This window comes from Oreochromis aureus, linkage group 1 (genome assembly GCF_013358895.1).
Source record: "Oreochromis aureus strain Israel breed Guangdong linkage group 1, ZZ_aureus, whole genome shotgun sequence".
NCBI lineage: Eukaryota > Metazoa > Chordata > Actinopteri > Cichliformes > Cichlidae > Oreochromis > Oreochromis aureus.
The window spans coordinates 19,019,838-19,037,679 of NC_052942.1; the positions used below are offsets into that span (position 1 = coordinate 19,019,838).

The 17,842-nt window shown below is 41.2% G+C and overlaps 1 protein-coding gene across 1 annotated transcript; it reads left to right on the plus strand.

Annotated features, from left to right (window-relative positions):
• Window positions 1-876: 876 nt before the first annotated feature.
• On the plus strand, window positions 877-17,817 carry cdh15 (cadherin 15, type 1, M-cadherin (myotubule)). The gene is made up of 14 exons (XM_039609765.1): window positions 877-1,069; window positions 9,711-9,878; window positions 11,127-11,282; window positions 11,826-11,970; window positions 12,193-12,374; window positions 12,449-12,577; window positions 12,691-12,873; window positions 13,628-13,872; window positions 13,973-14,109; window positions 14,239-14,469; window positions 14,570-14,809; window positions 15,195-15,343; window positions 15,493-15,687; window positions 16,960-17,817. Exons 1-14 carry the CDS (start codon window positions 1,019-1,021, stop codon window positions 17,158-17,160), a joined length of 2,412 nt encoding a protein of 803 aa, XP_039465699.1. The 5' UTR covers window positions 877-1,018; the 3' UTR covers window positions 17,161-17,817.
• The last annotated feature ends 25 nt before the right edge of the window (window positions 17,818-17,842 follow it).

Genomic DNA, 17,842 nt, shown 5'->3' on the forward strand with positions numbered 1-17,842 from the left:
AACAGTGTGTCTCGGTTATTTTAATTATAAAACTGGTTTTTAATAGATTGATTTATTTGTTTGTTTGTTTTTTACTGTGGACACATTGTAAAAAAACCTGACATTTCTATGGTAGTGAAAAGACATTTGCCATTTAATTGTTTATCTATTGCTTAATTACACTGGTGAGGCATGAATGGCAATGGAGGAGGTCTTCATCAATAGGAAAAGCTATAGTTAAAAATCTAAAATCTCAGCCCTACTTCGCATTTTCCAAAACCTTCCAATGGGCCAGATTGGAGTCTTTGGCACGCTGAGTCTGGCCCCCGAGCCTTATGTTTGACACCCTTGCTATATAAAATTGAGGTGTGGATTTGCAGGTGTTACATTAGATTGATTAACTGGAAATGGTTCAACTTTCTCTCTCCTATAGGCTCACTCTTTTCCAAGCTGTAATCACTAAAAAGACTTTTAGAGAAGAAATCAGCTTAAAAAGAATCAACATAGCGATTAGTTCTGCGGTTTAATGCAACAGAACTAATAATGCATTTTTAATTGTTTTACATCCCGTCTGGTCTTTCTTTCATTCACTTCTTTTGCTTTGTGTCTCTGAAGTGTTTAAAACTCATTCACTGGTGAAGACACAGTGTCTGTCTGCAGCACTAACAGCTGCCCTGGCTCTCTCTTCATCTCCCTCTCTCGCTCTCTCTCTCTCACTGGACTTGTGAGTGACAGCACATGTGCTGGGATACATGGGAGGCCTGCTTCTGAAATTCTAACTCCATGACTGTGAGACATACCCCAGCTATGGACAGGGTGGAGCTGTGAGAGACAGATGCTGGGAGAGGAAAAGGGGGAGAGAGAGACAGTCTGAGAGAGGTTGGAGAGAAGGGAAGAGGGGGACGGGTTTCAGGGTTGGAGAGTTAGGCCTGTTTTGTTCAGGGGAGCCGCTCAGCAGCCCGGTTTTTTGTGTGGACCCTCAGATTTTTCAGTCATCAGAGATCTGTCTGTGCTGAGTTTCTGAGTGTAGGAATTGAGGATGGCGGTCCGGATGTTGATGGTGTGTGCGCTCGCTACGTTGGTTTGTCGGGTAAGAAAAAATCTTTGTCTCCTCATAGCACCTGTTGACTGAGATAAACAAAATTTCATGATTTATTTGAACTTTAGGCTGTGTGTGTGTGTGTGTGTGTGTGTGTGTGTGTGTGTGTGTGTGTGTGTGTGTGTGTGTGTGTGTGTGTGTGTGTGTGTGTGTGTGTGTGGTGGATTAAAAAGGCAGCCAGTTTTAAAAACGTCTGGTCGCACTGACTTAAATCAGTTTTGTAGCAGATGCTGAGAAGTGAATATTGAACTCAGTGCACAGGTGCCTGAGCTACTGGAGGGAGTACATGTGCTCCACTTTCTGCATGCTATAAAAATATCAGCGAGAAGTAACTGAACGCATGTATTAGACTGGCTGTGACCGTGTGAATCTGTACGGATCTACACTCGGCCAGCTTCCAAGAGCCTCTCTGCTTCCTGCTCGTGCTCTTGTTTAGAGGACGACCTTTAGCTGCTCTGCTCTTTAAATATACAGTTTATGTTTTTACCTGAAACATGTCCTTGGCCAAGCAGTTACTAATTTTCATCAATAGACACACCATTCACCGGCTCTGCAATCAGAGATCGGGCCTGATATAAACATTACATCCAAGTCTGAGGAGGATGATGGAGTGTTTTGAGGAACAGGAGACTCCAGATGTGTACAGAGGGCTCATGGCATCATTAGTAGCCCCTGTCAGCAGACACCATTATGAAATCTATAATGGAGGACAATGTAAACTGACTTATTGCCCACAGCCCTTCCAACCACCATCAGTCCTCCTCTCTGTTTGGAGTAGTAATGCAGCCCAGGTTTCGTGAGGGAAGTCTTGCCATGATGTTTTATAATTCACTATAAATGTGGCTGATCCTATAAAGCTCTTAAAATGAACGGTTCGCATGTTTTCCGCCGGTTTCTCTGATCTGCTGCTCGGATCATTTGGGTATTCGGTAACTAATAATAATGAGATAATATACATTGCCTCTTTTGGTCACGCGTGTGATAAATCACTGACACCGGCCACGGAGGAAGCTATTTTGTCACAGGACATCAGTAACCATTTTATTTGTAACTCTTCATATGCACATAAATAAATAATCCTGTAAATGATTTGAAAGCTCAGTAAACACTGAAGTGACCTTTACAGTTCAGGATCCGGGTCCTCAGGTCTGATATCAGACAGCCGCTTAGTCTCTGTGTGTTGAGGGTGATAAGGGATCACATTGCTCCTTCAAACACTGGAGGTGTTACAAGTCCCAGAGTGAGGGTAATACATCCATATAATACAATATAACCTTTAAAAAAAAGCAATAATTTATGGCTCTTCTGAAAACTGTCTTTTGGCCTCCACATACTGATCCCCATAGGTGTAAAAAGTGGCACACATAGAGCAGCAGATTTATGGTGGCTACAGTGGTCGGTGTCCAATGCTAAAATCATTCTTTCATGGTCTTCAGCTTATCCTTACCATGGTCACGGGGGGGCTGGATCTTCCATGGCCGAGAGGCAGGGTACACCCTGGACTGGTTGCCAGTATGACGCCGGGCTAACACAGAGAGACAGACAATCATTCACACCAATGGCCAATTTCGAATGACCAATAACCTTAACCTCATGTCTTTGGACTGTGCTGTGTGACTGGGTGAATTCGACTTTTAGTAGAAATTCCTTCAAGTTAAGTAGATGGGTGCTATATAAGTACTGGTCCAATTACAACCTAAGCAATAGTTGTTTACATACGAGAACTTCCCAAATACCTGTTGCCTTATTTCGGATTTGATATATGTTGTGGTTTGCCATGCAGCTTCCCAAAACTCACACATTTCCAACAGTGGACCAAAGCCTTCATACGTGTCACAATCTCCTCATGTCATGAATCCAGTTCAGTAAAACGTTTAAGAAGATTGCAGTTACAGATTTCTGTTCTCGCTGCCACTTCCTATGTAGACCTCTACACCAGCCCAGCATCCACTTCAAAACTCTAGGGAGTTGTTTCCTCATCAATCCCTAATTTGTATTTGTATCATACTTTTGGGGAGTGATGAGCTTGGAGTCTAGAAACTCTAAGCATATTATTCTTCTGCACTGCTGTAATGACTGATTTTTGATTGAGATTGGTTTAAATGCCCAAACAGAATAGAAATGTACCGTATGAACCCTTCAACCAAAGCAAACAAGATGAAACTGATGCAAAGCCCATGTGTGGAGTAAACCTTTCCATAAACCAATCAGAAGAGAAGTACGTAAACAAATCGAACTGATTACTCTTTAGCTGCGTTCTCCCTGAGCATGTCTGCCTGTCTGTGCATAAAACCTATAAAAACTGCTGTAAAAATGCTGATGTGTAATTGGACACACACTTCTGCCCTTTCCAAAAATACCTGCTTCAAAGTTTAAGCAGTTTTCCTGAGACAGCTTGTTTTTAATACAAAATCTTTTAATACAAATCTTACAGCAGCGATTGAGCTGAACAGACATCCATCTTCTAGGATGAATGAGTCAAAGGCGTAAAATAAAAGGAAGGAAGGAAGGAAGACAAATGCATCTTGTATTCATTATTTTTGCTCATGCCAAACTGTTCTATTTTAGCGAGTCACCACGTGTATACAACAGACCGAATTAACACACATAGCATATAAACAACTTACCCCAAATCTTCAATCTGAATGAAAAAGAAATGTGTTCAAAGTAATCCTAGCCAGTGGTCCTAAGAGGTTACAGATGGACACGCTGGGAAAATGCACAAACATTTTGGGCATTGTTTCTCTTCTGTGTACACTTCATAAGTGAAAGAAATTTGTCAAGGCCTCTGCTACATAAATAATCAGAGTAAAATTAATTGAACCATCAGCGGCTGTCAGGCCACTCCAAAGGCTTTCACTAGTGTCACCTGATAGCTTTCAGTTGTGTTTTAATTTTTCAGTAAGCTGTTTGAACTCAAGTGTTGGTGCCTGCTTTGGGTACGCTGCGGCGAGGAGAGGGCAACAGCCACAGCTGTTCCCAGATGCATATGTGATGCCATTTGTCCCGCTCTGTAATCCCCCCTTGCGGAAAGAGGAGTGCGTCGCATCTGGACCATGAAATCGGGTACAAATCAAGAGTGTGGAGCGGCTGGCCAGCTGGCGCTGAGGTCTCACTCATCGGAAACAATCAGTCAGAGGATTTAGGGTCTGAATCACAGGTCCTGCTGGGTGTGGATACCTGCAGGCTGTTTGCGCTAGCTAGAGTTTCAGAAAGAGCAAAGGGTACAAAATACAACTTCACTTTCATAAAAAAGATTCAGCTAAGCAGTAAAGTCAATTTCCTTTTCTTTGTGTCGCCTCTTTCTTACAGACTGAGATGTGGAAAGCCGTGTGGTGACAGTTGGTAATTTAGAGGTCATACATATACTCACGCACCCACAAGAATAACTCAGCAGCAGTGCTATGATGGGTTTCTATTATGGACCGTTTGTATCCCTGGTGAAATCGTAAATTAACACATACAGAGATGTTAAAAGGACATCCAAATGACTTGGACACATACAGCATTTCTTGAAAACTGCTAAAGACTTTACTACTGAGTAGTTTGTTAAATACTCTCATAACTTCCTTTTCATGAGCATTATTCCTTTGAGTTTCCTTGTTTTGGAAAAAATACATGATGCTCCTGAATTTAGTGGCTGTTATCATGTGAATAATTCAAGCCCAACACTAATATCTTGCATAATGTTTTTTTTAATTCCTGGAAACTTTAAATTTCCACTAATTAGGTTATAATCACATATTTCCCAACAGTATGAGGTTACAGTGATGTGTCTGTGAAGGTTCTCAGTCATCCAACTCATCGTAGTATAAAGAGCTTGGAAAGAAAAGCGTCTGGACTTCTTGAGTTGCTTATACATTTTTCACCTCCCATCCAAGAAGCTTCTTCAGTTCTAAGGTCAAATGGTCACTTTAAATCTGGGACTCTCCACCATTTGACCTTAGAATTGAAGAAGCTTCTTGGATGAGAGGTGAAACATCTTCAAGCAACTAAAGAAGTCCAGACGCTTTTCTTTGCAAGCTCCTTAGACTTACAGTGATGCTTCCACCTCCAATGAGTCTAAAAGGTCTTGAGGATGAATATGCTGTTTTGTTGTGTTATATATTCCAGTTAACAGAATTTGTACAATGCACTTTCTTTACTAAAGGCCTCAATGTGCTTTATATTAAAGGTAAAGACATTACCATATGATCACACAACCCCCTATGAGCAAGCACTTGGCAACAGTGGGAAGGAAAAACTCCCTTTTAACAGGAATAACCTCCAGCAGAACCAGGCTCAGGGAGGGGCGGCCATCTGCCGTGATTGATTGGGGATGAGGGGAGGGGCACAGGACAAAAGACATGCTGTGGTCAAGCCTGAGATTATTAATAACTAATGATTAAATGCAGAGTGGTTCCTAGCAGCCTGGACCTGATGCAGCATAACTCAGAGAGGATTCTTGGTCATCTGATCCAGCTCTAACTATAAGCTTCATAAGAGTGGAAAGTTTAAAGTCTAATCTTAAAAGTAGAGAGGGTGTCTGTTTCCTGAATCTCCTGAATCCAACCTGGGAGCTGGGTCCATAGCTGAAAGCTCTGCTTCCCATTCTACTTTTATCTTAGGAACCACAAGTAAGCCTTCAGTTTGAGAGTGAAGTTCTGTGTGGATGATTGTAAAGTGACCAGTACAATAATTGTACTGGTCACTTTAATATAACTCAACACTTCACAGATCATGTTATTTAATTTTATTATTTAGGAACTGCATGCTTATTTTCGCCCCTAACAAATCTACTTTTAGCTAAATTTTACAGCCTTGCATTGCATTCCTAAAGCTCAGACATCTGTTCAAAGGGGGAGGCACGCTTGTTGTGCCACCAAAAATAGGGTGTATATGCCCATATCAGGCAGTCATGACTTAGCAAAGAGTGGAGCTGTGGGATCAGTACTGCTGGTGGCTGCGCGGTCGAGTGTCTGTGCTTGAGGTCCGGTAACAGAAGTGACCTGAGGGACACCTGTGTGACCTCTAGCCTGTGGCCGCAGGGACCCCCTGGCATGCAGCAGGCGTGGCTTCTCAAACACTCAGTGTTTTCTTGAGCTCTTTGCACGACTGTTACACAAACACATGTGGAAAGAAGATACTCGGGCTGATAGAGATTTAGTACATGGATAAACAGAGGGGCAGACTTCACTACAGACAGAGTGAATTGTCAGGGACAAGACTTCACCAAAAAAAATTAATTTTAGATACTACAAAGCCTTACTTTTGCTTTTAATCTCTCCCTGTTATCCTTCACTGTTTTAACCCTGTAACTTGTGTCTCTACTTTACAGAATATTTCAGATGACTCCCATATTGTGTGAAAAACATTGTTTTGCAACCTGTGGCATACATTTCCATGGCCTTTTTTTGTAAAAGGCATGCCTTGCAGAGAGCGGCTCATGTCCAACAAATAATGCATTTGTAACAGAAACAGTACTTGGAAGGTGGACAGCTCAGAGGGCTCCGTGAAGGAATGTCTCAGATTGAAGGCATTTGCAGGGGTGGCAAAACTTTGACAGTAGTTTTACAGTTAACACCTCATGATGAATTGCTGGTATGCATGCCTGACATTGTGTTTGGATGGAACAGCTATATGTCTGCACATCTTTTCTTTTAATACTAAGTATTAAAGTCATTTAAGAAAGTTAGTTTTTATTGCAAATTACATCGCTTAGAAAACATTATGTGCAACAGAAAACCTAATAGATTTTTTCCCCCAGCGGAACTCACCACATGCAACATAACACATATCCATCTCTTGCTTCACAGTATTTCAGTACTCTTCACAGTGTGATGGTATGCTTTTGTTCTCCGAAGCCAGCATCAGTGAGGTAGAGTCAAACTTTCTCGAACCTGTTAAAGACTCCTTAGAGTGCTTAATGGTTCTTGCTGTGAAGGCACGTCGTCCCCAAACGAGGCGTCCGTGCTCCTGTGAGGGTCCGAGGTGAAAGGCCAAGCTGTAAAAGTATCTGGGAAAAGCCTCTAAAAACAGTTAATCTGTGTGTGGTGTCGTCGCTCAGCCTGTCAGGAGAGGCACTCGCCGGTCTAATTGGTAACACGACACTTTGGTGCTGCCGCATTTCGGTCTGGTAAAAGCATTTTAACAGTGCTGATGGAAACACTGTCCTCCAAAACACAGCCTCATCTTAAGTTGAAGCGATGGGACAGGTCAGTGATCCAGAGTGTCTAAAAAGAGAAACAAAGAAAGAAAAAGTTAAATGTCGATTTGTTATCAGCTGTAGTTAACTGTCTTTCAGGGGTTCATATTTGAAAACCTCTTGTTGCTGATGTTGTGATGGTGTTTTCTTCACCATGGAAATAACCCCATCATCATCCACTTTAACTGTCTTCTCTGATTTGTCTGGCGTTTTTGTGTTGCGGAGCTTCTCAGTGCATTCATTTTTTCAAAGAATGAATCAGTCACTTTTTTTATAGATTTGTTTTTGGTTTTTTGTTGTTGTTTTTTTTTTTCAGGCGTTACTTACACATCTCATCTATGGGCTTCATATTTTAAAATTTCAAGCCTCTGAAAGGGAAATGGAAGATACGGTATTAAAATGGCTGTAAGTCCTACTCATTTACATCATGGGCCACCTACAGCCAACTTTGATCTTCAGTGGGCCGGCCCACTGACACGCCCCTTTCTGTCAGTCAAGAAGCTTAACTAACATACTAACTGTACTTCTAATACTATAGGTATTTAAGTAACTAAGAAGTTTACCTTAATTACTTTGGTTTAGCGTAAAAGGCCATGGAGGAGATTTTTAGCAGCAGGAAAAGTTGTAAAACTTGTTAAAAAATGGAAAATGGATGGTTGATGAATAAATTTAAACCCCTTGAATCAAAGCTGGAACTCTGCACTTCAATCATATATTTCTTGCTTGATTTAAAATATACTGGGTTTGCACGTAGACCACCACCATAGTGGAGTGTTAGAGAAAAGTAAGCAGGTTCCTGACAGAGGAAAAGCTACAAAAATCGTGTTTTTGTCCAACAAATTTTGGACCTGTTTTCAGTCTTTTAAACAAAGCAGACTATAGATGAGCTCTGCAAAGTTTTTCAGTTGCATGAACTTGCAATGTCACTGACTTCACTGCAACTGTCTGTGTGCATTCTCAAATGTGACCAATTCAGACAAAATTAGAAAGTATTGTATTTGGAGAGGAGAGGAGCAACTGTGATGCAGCTGTTGTTGATTTTAAGATTAACCAACAATGCAGTATGTGTGCTATGCCTGCAGAAGTTTGTGAGTTCATATATCGGAAGTCTTTAGTATGAAAGGAGATAACTATCAAAGCGATTTGGTGTGGGTGACACGCACTGCTGGAATCTGAGTGTAAACATCTTTGCCAGTGTGTAGATGTTGATGGCTACGAAAAGTTAAATAGGTATCCAGGCGTTGGGAATATAGAACGGTCTAAGATTAGCCTGCCCTCTGACTTGACCTGCAGATGCCAGCAGTGGCTGCCATTCCTCCATTCACTGTCCCAGCAGCATACCAGAGGATCAGTACAGCAGATCACTCACCCTAGAGACAGGATGGGCTCACAGCCCTTTTAAAAAATATTCACAATTTTCTTTATCTATTACTCAGCTTATTTACACACCCTATAAAACTTTCATGAAATAGGTTTACAATTAATAGTTAGAAATGCACTGCATGTGTGTAAATGCAAAGAGAGATAAATGAGAAAGCCTTTTGCATAGCTGATAGATCTGCATTTATTTCTGGTCTTGTGGATCGTGCCTCTGAGCTCTTAAACATATGAGGAGTAATCCTGAGAACAGTCAAATCCCAGAGAGAAGCAGGAAGCAACTTACGGAAATGTGTATATAAGCTTATGCGGGGGTGGGTGTTTGGTCTTTGCACATGCATGTATGTCAGTCTCTCTGTGTGTGCATATATGAGTGGGGGGGGAATCATGTATATGAGCGTGTCTGTGGAATTCCTACAGCCGAACAGATCCGTAAGGTGACCCCAAACTCCCAGTCAGGTGCAGAGCTGAGCATAAAGGGGAATTTGTGAGTGTGAGCAGGAATGCGGGTGGGAAAGCACAGGATCTAAATCCATAGTCGACAGCTGTTGTGTGAGGGGGCTGCTCGCATGTAATGTGTGTGTGGGTGTTTTGGGGCGTACACACTCAGGACGAGCAATGTGCTGAAGGAGAGCCTGTGAAATGAGCAGGACTGTTTTTGTTTCCTCGTCCTGAGATGAATTTGCACCCAGATCAAAGGACGATGACATGTTAGTGGATGAAACCTGAATCTGCGGCCCTGCTCCCCTTCAGCCCCCGGACAATCCCACAGACTCCACATCACAGATGGCCTCGGCTCTACGCTGCCATTCCATCAGGCCACAGGGAGCGTTAGAGCTCTGAGGAAGACTCTCAACATCGATTTAAACAGCTGCAAATGTAATGATATAATGTGTGTATTCCATGAAGGTGACTTACATGTGATCTCACTGACTGCTGCACATTATAACTCCATTACAGCTCAGTAGTAGGAAGCAGTGTGTGTGTGTGTGTGTGTGTGTGTGTGTGTGGTTAATGTCTAACTTCATTTTCCAGTGAGTTTCATGCTGTAATTTTTTTTTCCTCGTCCAGGTGTGGAGCTCTGCAGAACCTCGCCATAGTGAAAAAGAGTTGCATCCTCAGGTCCTCCACCCATGGAGAAGTCGAGGCAAAGGGCTGGTCAGAGTAAAGAGGGACTGGATCATCCCTCCAATCAGAGTGTCAGAGAATAGCAAGCAGATTCCTGAAACCCTTGTCCAGGTAAATGCCAAATGAAAGCTTTTCACATCAGATTCATCACTGCATTCGTCTTCTCTTTTTCTTCTTCGTCTTCTCTCATGGGTTGCCAGGTCTGTGATTTTCCTGCAAAATTCAAGCACTGGACTACTTTTCAGGTTTTTGTTACAGGCCTATTTGGCATGACCATTCATAAATACAAATCCATATTCCATATAAATAATCTATTTTTACTAACTATACACTGAATATAAAAAATCCAGGAAGTAACCATGGTGACATCACACATTGGGTGGTAAAGTCCAGTTCAATAAGGAGAGAGCATTTGAAGAACTGAACATGATTTGTGATTTATTGAAATACAAGGTTTGAGTAATAAACTTTTCAATGATCAGAAATGAAGTTACATAGCAAAGCAGTGCCGTGTTAGGAAGTAGGACAGAACCCTCCAGAGTCCAGACACTGGTGTTAGCAGAGGTGAAGCAGGTGGAGATTTGAACGAGAATTTCTATCTGGCACGGATGCGGTGGATTGGGGGAGGATGAGGGTTGCACAGATGAGAGTGAGGTTTAAAGCACATGGGACTGAGGCTGATTGGCTCGCAAAAGACAGACAAGAAAATGATTGGGCCAGGGTGATGACGACACCGTGGGAAAAGCAGAAGGGAAGTAAAAAAGAGACTAGGAGCCCAAGGAACCCCCACCACACCCAGCAATGCAATGCAGATGAGGGAATACAGAGCTTATTGACTGAATTTACACATAAGCTTCATTCATGAAGACATTTGCTTTGTTTGTTTTAAAACCAGGCATAATGACATCTGAGAAACTGAGGGGCACTGCACACTCATAGGCTTTGTACAAATTTCCCAACAAGGTGCTAACTTTTGCAGGTGCAGTAAATATGGAGTTTGGTGACTAAATTCACACCATGCTAATTGTGTTAATTAGCGAGGACTGAATCCTATTAAGCCGATTTCTTTAATATTGAACACCACTGATTGTAAATTTCATTCAAATATATTACACACAACATAGAGCTGTTGTTCCAGACTACCCATGACCTAAATGTACAAATCATACCTTACACTGAGAAATAGCCATTTTTATTAACTGAACTCCATGCTATAGAAAAATGTATTCAGTTTAAAAAAAAATACAAACTTCTTGTTTTGATTAGTTTAAATGTCAGATCTCACGGCCCTAATTGTCCACAAAGTGACTCATTTGAAGTTTTTGATGATCATCAACTTTCTCTAATCTTTCTGTCCAGATCAAATCTGACAAAATCTTCACCGGTGAGGTAATCTACAAGTTAGAGGGACCGGGGGTTGACCAGGAGCCCAAGAACCTGTTTGAGATTGATGATAAGACAGGGGTGATCAGGAGCAAGCGGCCACTGGACAGAGAGAAGTACAGCAGCTTCTCGGTAAGACTGCGTTTATGGAAGTTTTAAAGCACAAGTCGCCAGAAGTGCTCACTTACACAAGCTACAGCGTGCTGTTTAAGAGCTCCCGTGTGTTCCAGAGCGTGTTTCTGCCTTAAAGCAGACAGGAAAAAGCAAAACAAAGCAAAGCCAGAGGTCAGCTTTCCAGGGATCTTTATGAGCATCTCGGGAAGGACTTCTGAATGTTTGAGATCATATGACTCGTGATGTAACCCTGACCCAAACATCCTGCTCTTTTCTTTCTGCCAACACATGTTGTGTTCAGATAATGTAAAAGTCTAAAGACACCTTGAGGGGATTACTGGATATGGAAGATTGTTTCTGCCACTGGAAAAAAACAACCATCTATAAGTCAAAATTTAAAACTTCTGAGAAAATAAGTTCAATTCAAGTTAAATTTTCAACTTAGCTCTGCCGATCATGCTTCTATAGTTGGATGTTTGTGGCAAGCACAGTGATATTTGATTCTAACACATTTTCTGTTGTATTTGTGTTGTGTGTCTGTGTGTGTGCGTGTGTGTGTAGCTTAAAGCCTTCGCGCTGTCCCCCAGTGGAGAGCGACTGGAGAATCCGACCACCATAGAGATAGTAGTGCTGGATCAGAATGACAACAGACCTGTCTTCACTCACATCAAGTTTGTGGGCACTGTCTCTGAGTTCTCAGTCCCAGGTACACACATATATGACCAATTTAGACATAACAAGTGAACTTTTTTTTTTCACCTAATAGTCCATTTTAAAGACACAGTGTTTTGTAAAGTTGGACATTTTCTCAGTGAAGTCCTGCAGTCTCAGCACCAACGCCACACATCCGAGATCCACTCTGATCTATCTTTCGAGGGACTTTATGAGATCTGTCCCGCTGACCCGAGCTCTCAATCATTCACGACAGGCACATCAGTAATGACAGTGACAGCCACAGATGCAGACGACCCAGTGACAGAAAACGCTGTTCTGAGCTACTCCATCATTGGCCAGGAGAGCATTCCTCCCAACGCTATTACCAAGATCATGTTTGGCATCAACAACGAGACAGGTGCCATCTACACAAGAGATGTAGGCCTGGACAGAGAGGTAAACAGGAGGAGGGCTTTTGCAGAGTATCATAATGCTTTTATTTCACTAACGTGCTGTATTGTGTCCCGTAGGTGGTGAAAGAATTCAAGTTAAAACTACAGGTGGCTGATATGGGGGGCATGGGACTAACAAGTGAAGGTGTGGCAATCATACATGTTTCTGACATCAACAACCACGCACCGCAGTTCAGCCCTGACTCAGTAGGTCTCAGAATTTGCACATGGAAAATACTTTCAGTAATTTTAGGATCTAACCTGTCGCTTCAATTTGTTATCATGATCAGTGATTTCTTTTCTGTTTGTGGCGCGTGTAGTACAACATGACAGCGGTGGAGAACAGGAACGACTATGAGCTTGGACGGGTGAATGTGACAGACAGAGACGATACTGGAACGGGAAACTGGGAGGCCAGATACTCCATTGTCAATGACCATGGGGGAAACTTTGCTGTCCGTACTGATCCCATCACCAACCAGGGGGTCCTCACAGTGGTGAAGGTAAAGCCAGGGAGGGGGAGTGAATGTTTCCAAAGCATTCACAGAAACAGGGACAACAGTATGGTTCTTTATTAAATATTGAACATTATTAAACAGGTAAAAGTTGGGGACTTACATAAATTTGATAATTTAATAATTAAGAATTTATACAGCAATAGCCATAGAAAAAATGACGTGACGAGACAAGAAGATCTTTCTGGTTTTCAGGATTGTTGTAAATCGCATGTTAAAAAAAATACTGTCATAAACAAGTGACATCACCCTTTAAATCTAAATGGCCATTGAGACCGTCATACACAATTAAACACCACCATCTAGTGGATCGTATTCAAACTACATTGTGCTCAGATCCACCCACCCTTTAAAGCAGAGATGTCATTTTACATTTAGACTCGATCTGAAGTGGGCCAGAGAAGTCAAACTCTACTCTAAAGACATTTAGGTACACATTTAGTCCCTGAGAAGTCTTTAAAGCTTGAACCATGAAATAATTTCCAGAAAATTTAATATATTTACTGAACCTTCTGACAAATTAAAGAAAAAATAAATATTAATTTCCACATATGAGTTTTAATTTGAATTTGCTACATTCACGTGGTTTTTTTTTTTTTTCATTTTTCTTAAAAAACATACTTTGTAAATATAGACCTGTGTTTCCCATCAGATGCTAAATCGTGTTTCAGATTACATGAGATGACTGAATTTATTGTTTTTGTTTATTTATACTTTAAGTCTCTGCTGCTCTGTATTGCAGCCCCTGGATTATGAAGCGCAGAGCAAATACCACCTGGTTTTGAAAGTGGAAAATCTTAATCCTCCGAGCAGCAAGGCTTCCAGGCTGACTTCGAGCAATGCCACAGTTACGGTCACCGTTGTGAATGAGAATGAAGCCCCACGTTTCAGAGAGGACCCCATACAGATTGAGGTCCCCGAGTCTGTGCAACCTGGCACATTACTGAAAAGCAATATTGCCTTTGACCCTGATAATTCTGATCTGAGGTATGATATGGCAGTGAAACAAGAGATGTTTTCCTATTTCCTAAAATAAATAAATAAATATGTGACCACAGGGTAATTTCCTCTGCTGTCTGTATGATAGGTATGAGATTAGCAGAGATCCTGAGAGTTGGCTGGACATCAACAGAGATACAGGAGACATTACAGCAAAGAGGAAGTTTAACATGAGATCTCCACATGTGAAAAACAGTATCTACACTGCTGCTGTGAAGGTTACAGGTCAGCACGTCTACTCATTCTAGACTTTTAGCATTAAAAAAAATCAATGTAAAATCAAAGCTGATTCATAAAATGTGAAATTGTTTTGCTATTGATTTACACATTGTGTATTTACCTTTTCTTGCATAGATGCTGGTGGTGTTTCAGCCGTTGCTACAGTGGCCATCGCACTCAAAGAGACCAATGACTTCCCCCCTCAGGTTTTCCCCCTGACTGGCTTTGTATGCAGAGGCAGCAGCAGGTCACGTAATGGTTTGCTTCTGACTGCTGTAGATGAAGACCTTCCTCCGCAGGCTGCACCCTTCCTCTTTCAAATACCTGATGATCTGTCAGCCAACTGGACCATCACTCAAATAAATGGTAAAGAGCAACAAGAAGCAGAATTAATGGTCGTTCACTTAGGAGCTTGCAAATCTTATTTCCTCTCATTCTCTTTTTAAAATTTTCCTTTTTTTTTTAGATACTCATGCCATGCTTCAGCCACTTGTAGACCTGGAGGTCAGAGACTATGCCGTCACGGTGCTGGTATCGGACTCCGGCAGCCCAGCTCTGAGTGCTGAGGCTCAGGTCAATGTCACTGTTTGTCTCTGTGACTCCTTCAGAGACTGCAAGTCTGAGGCTGGGGCAATCTTAGGCTCCAGTGTGGGAATCAACTTCATCGCACTCATTATCATTGTGGCGAGCGCTGCACTCCTGCTGTGTAAGTAATTTCAGCCTTTCAATAAATGTTTAAAGCAAAAAGAGTTAGCAAGATGGATGGATTATTCATGCAAAATAATCCATATCCATATCGCTGCTTTAGTGAAAAAGTTTGCCACAATAGGTTAAAACCTGCAATAAGTGACTTGCTTTGCATGCAGTTTAGTGCACACATAATCGCAAAGACTTCTGATCCAGCCATGCGAATAACAAGAAAAACATGTATCCAAATCCCAGCGTGCATTAACAAAATAAAGCTGCAATAATTAGATTAGTTAACCGACCATTTATGTTTGAAGCACAATGTAAGAAAAAAAGAAGATACAAAAAACACTGATAATATAAACTGAATAATCAGATAAACATTAATACATTCATTTTTGCAGTGCTTCTCCTCCTGGCTGTGGCTCTGACCGCCTGTGGAAGACGCCACCACATCAAGAAAGGAACGGGACTGCTCATCGGGGAATCTGAAGACGACATACGTGACAATGTCTTCAACTACGATGAGCAAGGTGGAGGCGAGGAGGATGAGGTAAGGCTAAAACACGGGTTGGGAGACCATGTAAACAGTGGCGCATGAATAGAAGACAGTCTTACTCTTTGTAATTTAATTGAATGTTAATAAAATTTCATTGCAACTGACGGTTTGAGTGTGTCTGACTTCTTCCTCTCACAATGCAGAACGCCTTTAATATTGACCTGCTGTGGAATCCCCATGATGCACCCGCCACCCAGGGGTCCTTTTACCCAGGGTCTGGAATTCCTCCTCGAGGGAAGCAGCCCCTTAGAAAGGACGCCCCACATAACCTGCCGTCGCCCACCTACCCACGGAGGCCTCCTGCAGATCCTACTGACATCGAGGACTACATTAATGATGTGAGAGGCTCCTACCATTTATTAATTTAACACAATAAACAAAATAAAAACTTGCTCTTGAAGCAAAAACTCAATCCAAATCTAAATAAAATAAAATATGGATCATTAGATTTCAAAACTCTTACTAATGAAATTACTGAGAGGTATTCTAGATGACAACCAGACACAGCACAACTAAATTTGGATTGTGCATGTTTTCTTTTGTTTACATGTGTAATCATAAATGCCCATATTTTAGAAAGACTCATACACACAGGGGTGAATTTCACGAGTTTTAAAGTAGGTTTCAAGTTTAAAGTAGATGATTATTATCTACAATATGTCCTGCTTTTCAGCCTGCTTCTCATCTCTGCTTAAGGCTAATGCTTTTCCCCAAAAACGCTTCATTGTATGACGATTTCTTAATAACATTAAATTTTACAGTAATGGATTACAGCGCACTGGAAAAACAATTTCAGTACAGCAGATATCTGTCTGAAAGTGCTTGCTTATAGGGGTTTGTCTGATTGTTGGGGTTTCTTGTCTATTATTGTAGGGTTTTTACCAAACAGTATAAAGTGTCTTGAGGTAACTGTTGTACTCAATTGGTGCTATATACATAAAACTGAATTGAAATCTGCAGGCTTTGAAAGTGTCTGTAAATAAACCACTATTTAAAAAGCCTTTACTTGATCTAACTATAGTAGCTAATTATAAACCAACTAATCTCCTATTTCAAACATTCTTAAGGGAATAGTTGTAAAACAACTACATGATCATCTGCAGAGGAATGGTTTATTTAAAGAGTTTAAGCCAGGATTTATAGTGCATCACTACTGAAGGTAGGACTCTGACATTGGCCCCATTTCTGTGCTTGTTTTGTTAGACCTCAATGCATCATTTTACACTATTGACACAATATTTTACAGCAGAGATTAGAACAGACTGTTGGTATTAAATGAAATGTCCTGCAGTGGTTTGAGCTGTATCCATCTAATAGATTCCAATTTGAGCACGTAAATGGGAAGTCTTTGTCACACAGTGTTCTGCAGTAGGACCAATACTATTTATATTAATTATTATGTTTAGACACTATTATTAGAAAACACTGCACTTCTATGCAGATGATACCCAGCTATATCTAGCTCCCTATTGCATTATTATTGCAATACCATATTGCACCTATTATATAGAAAACTTTTAAGGTCAGTAGTAAGCATTTACAGGTCAAACAGCATTCCCATAGCCTTTTTTATTTACCCTAATCAGCTAAGAAACATGTTCTTTCCTCAGGGCCTGGAAGCTGCTGACCATGATCCAAATGTGCCTCCATACGACACTGCCCTCATATATGACTATGAAGGAGATGGCTCACTTGCAGGAAGTCTCAGCTCTATTGCTTCGGGTAGCTCTGATGGAGATCAGGATTACGACTACCTTAATGACTGGGGACCACGCTTTAAGAAACTTGCCAACTTGTATGACCCACGTTAGGGTGGACAGTATGCCACAGAAAGGATAGCTGTGTGATTCACAAGCAGTTCAGGACACAGATCATGCCTTTGGAGGTTTGTTTGTTTTTTCTTCTGGACACGTTGGAAACGTCCAGAGCAAGATTTAAAGTTTGCCCAGGTAAAATGAATGCTGTAATAGCACTGGCCTCAGATCTAGTGTGCCTCACGTTTTAGTGGACACACTGATAAAAGGGCTCACTGCTAAGTTTTGTGGTTAGCTCAGGGAAAGAAAGTGAGACAGTGAGAAATTTGAGTTGACACGATCAGTCACGAGGAAACGAGGTGTGCATGCTACAGGGCAGAAAATGTGTTAAAATGTGTGTCCAAGTCTGGCGTTGTTTGCTCTCATCCTTAGATGGCTCAGTAATGATTCATACAAGCCTTAAATACGTTCTTGTTTTTGTATACATGATTATTTTATAAGACTAATTTTCTTGCATATTAATTTGCTTTTTTTGGTGACAGATCCTTCATTCCAGCATCTGTTAATCTTTTTGGAAGCCATGTCAACACAAAACATACCGCAACATAAACATTCTGCAATTACTCTTTTTGGCAGTGAAGACTTGTAATTTCTTTTTTACATATATGCTGATTGAATGTTTCTGTTTCTAATTAATAAATCAGAACCTTTTTACTGTGTTTATTATTATTATTATCAA

Bases quoted from the DNA above. Each gene is read 5' to 3' on its own strand.
- cdh15 (XM_039609765.1), top strand. From the start codon at position 1,019: ATGGCGGTCCGGATGTTGATGGTGTGTGCGCTCGCTACGTTGGTTTGT. The intron at 12,578-12,690 runs GTAGGTCTCAGA...TGGCGCGTGTAG, and splicing joins CGCAGTTCAGCCCTGACTCA to TACAACATGACAGCGGTGGA. The intron at 12,874-13,627 runs GTAAAGCCAGGG...TCTGTATTGCAG, and splicing joins GGGTCCTCACAGTGGTGAAG to CCCCTGGATTATGAAGCGCA.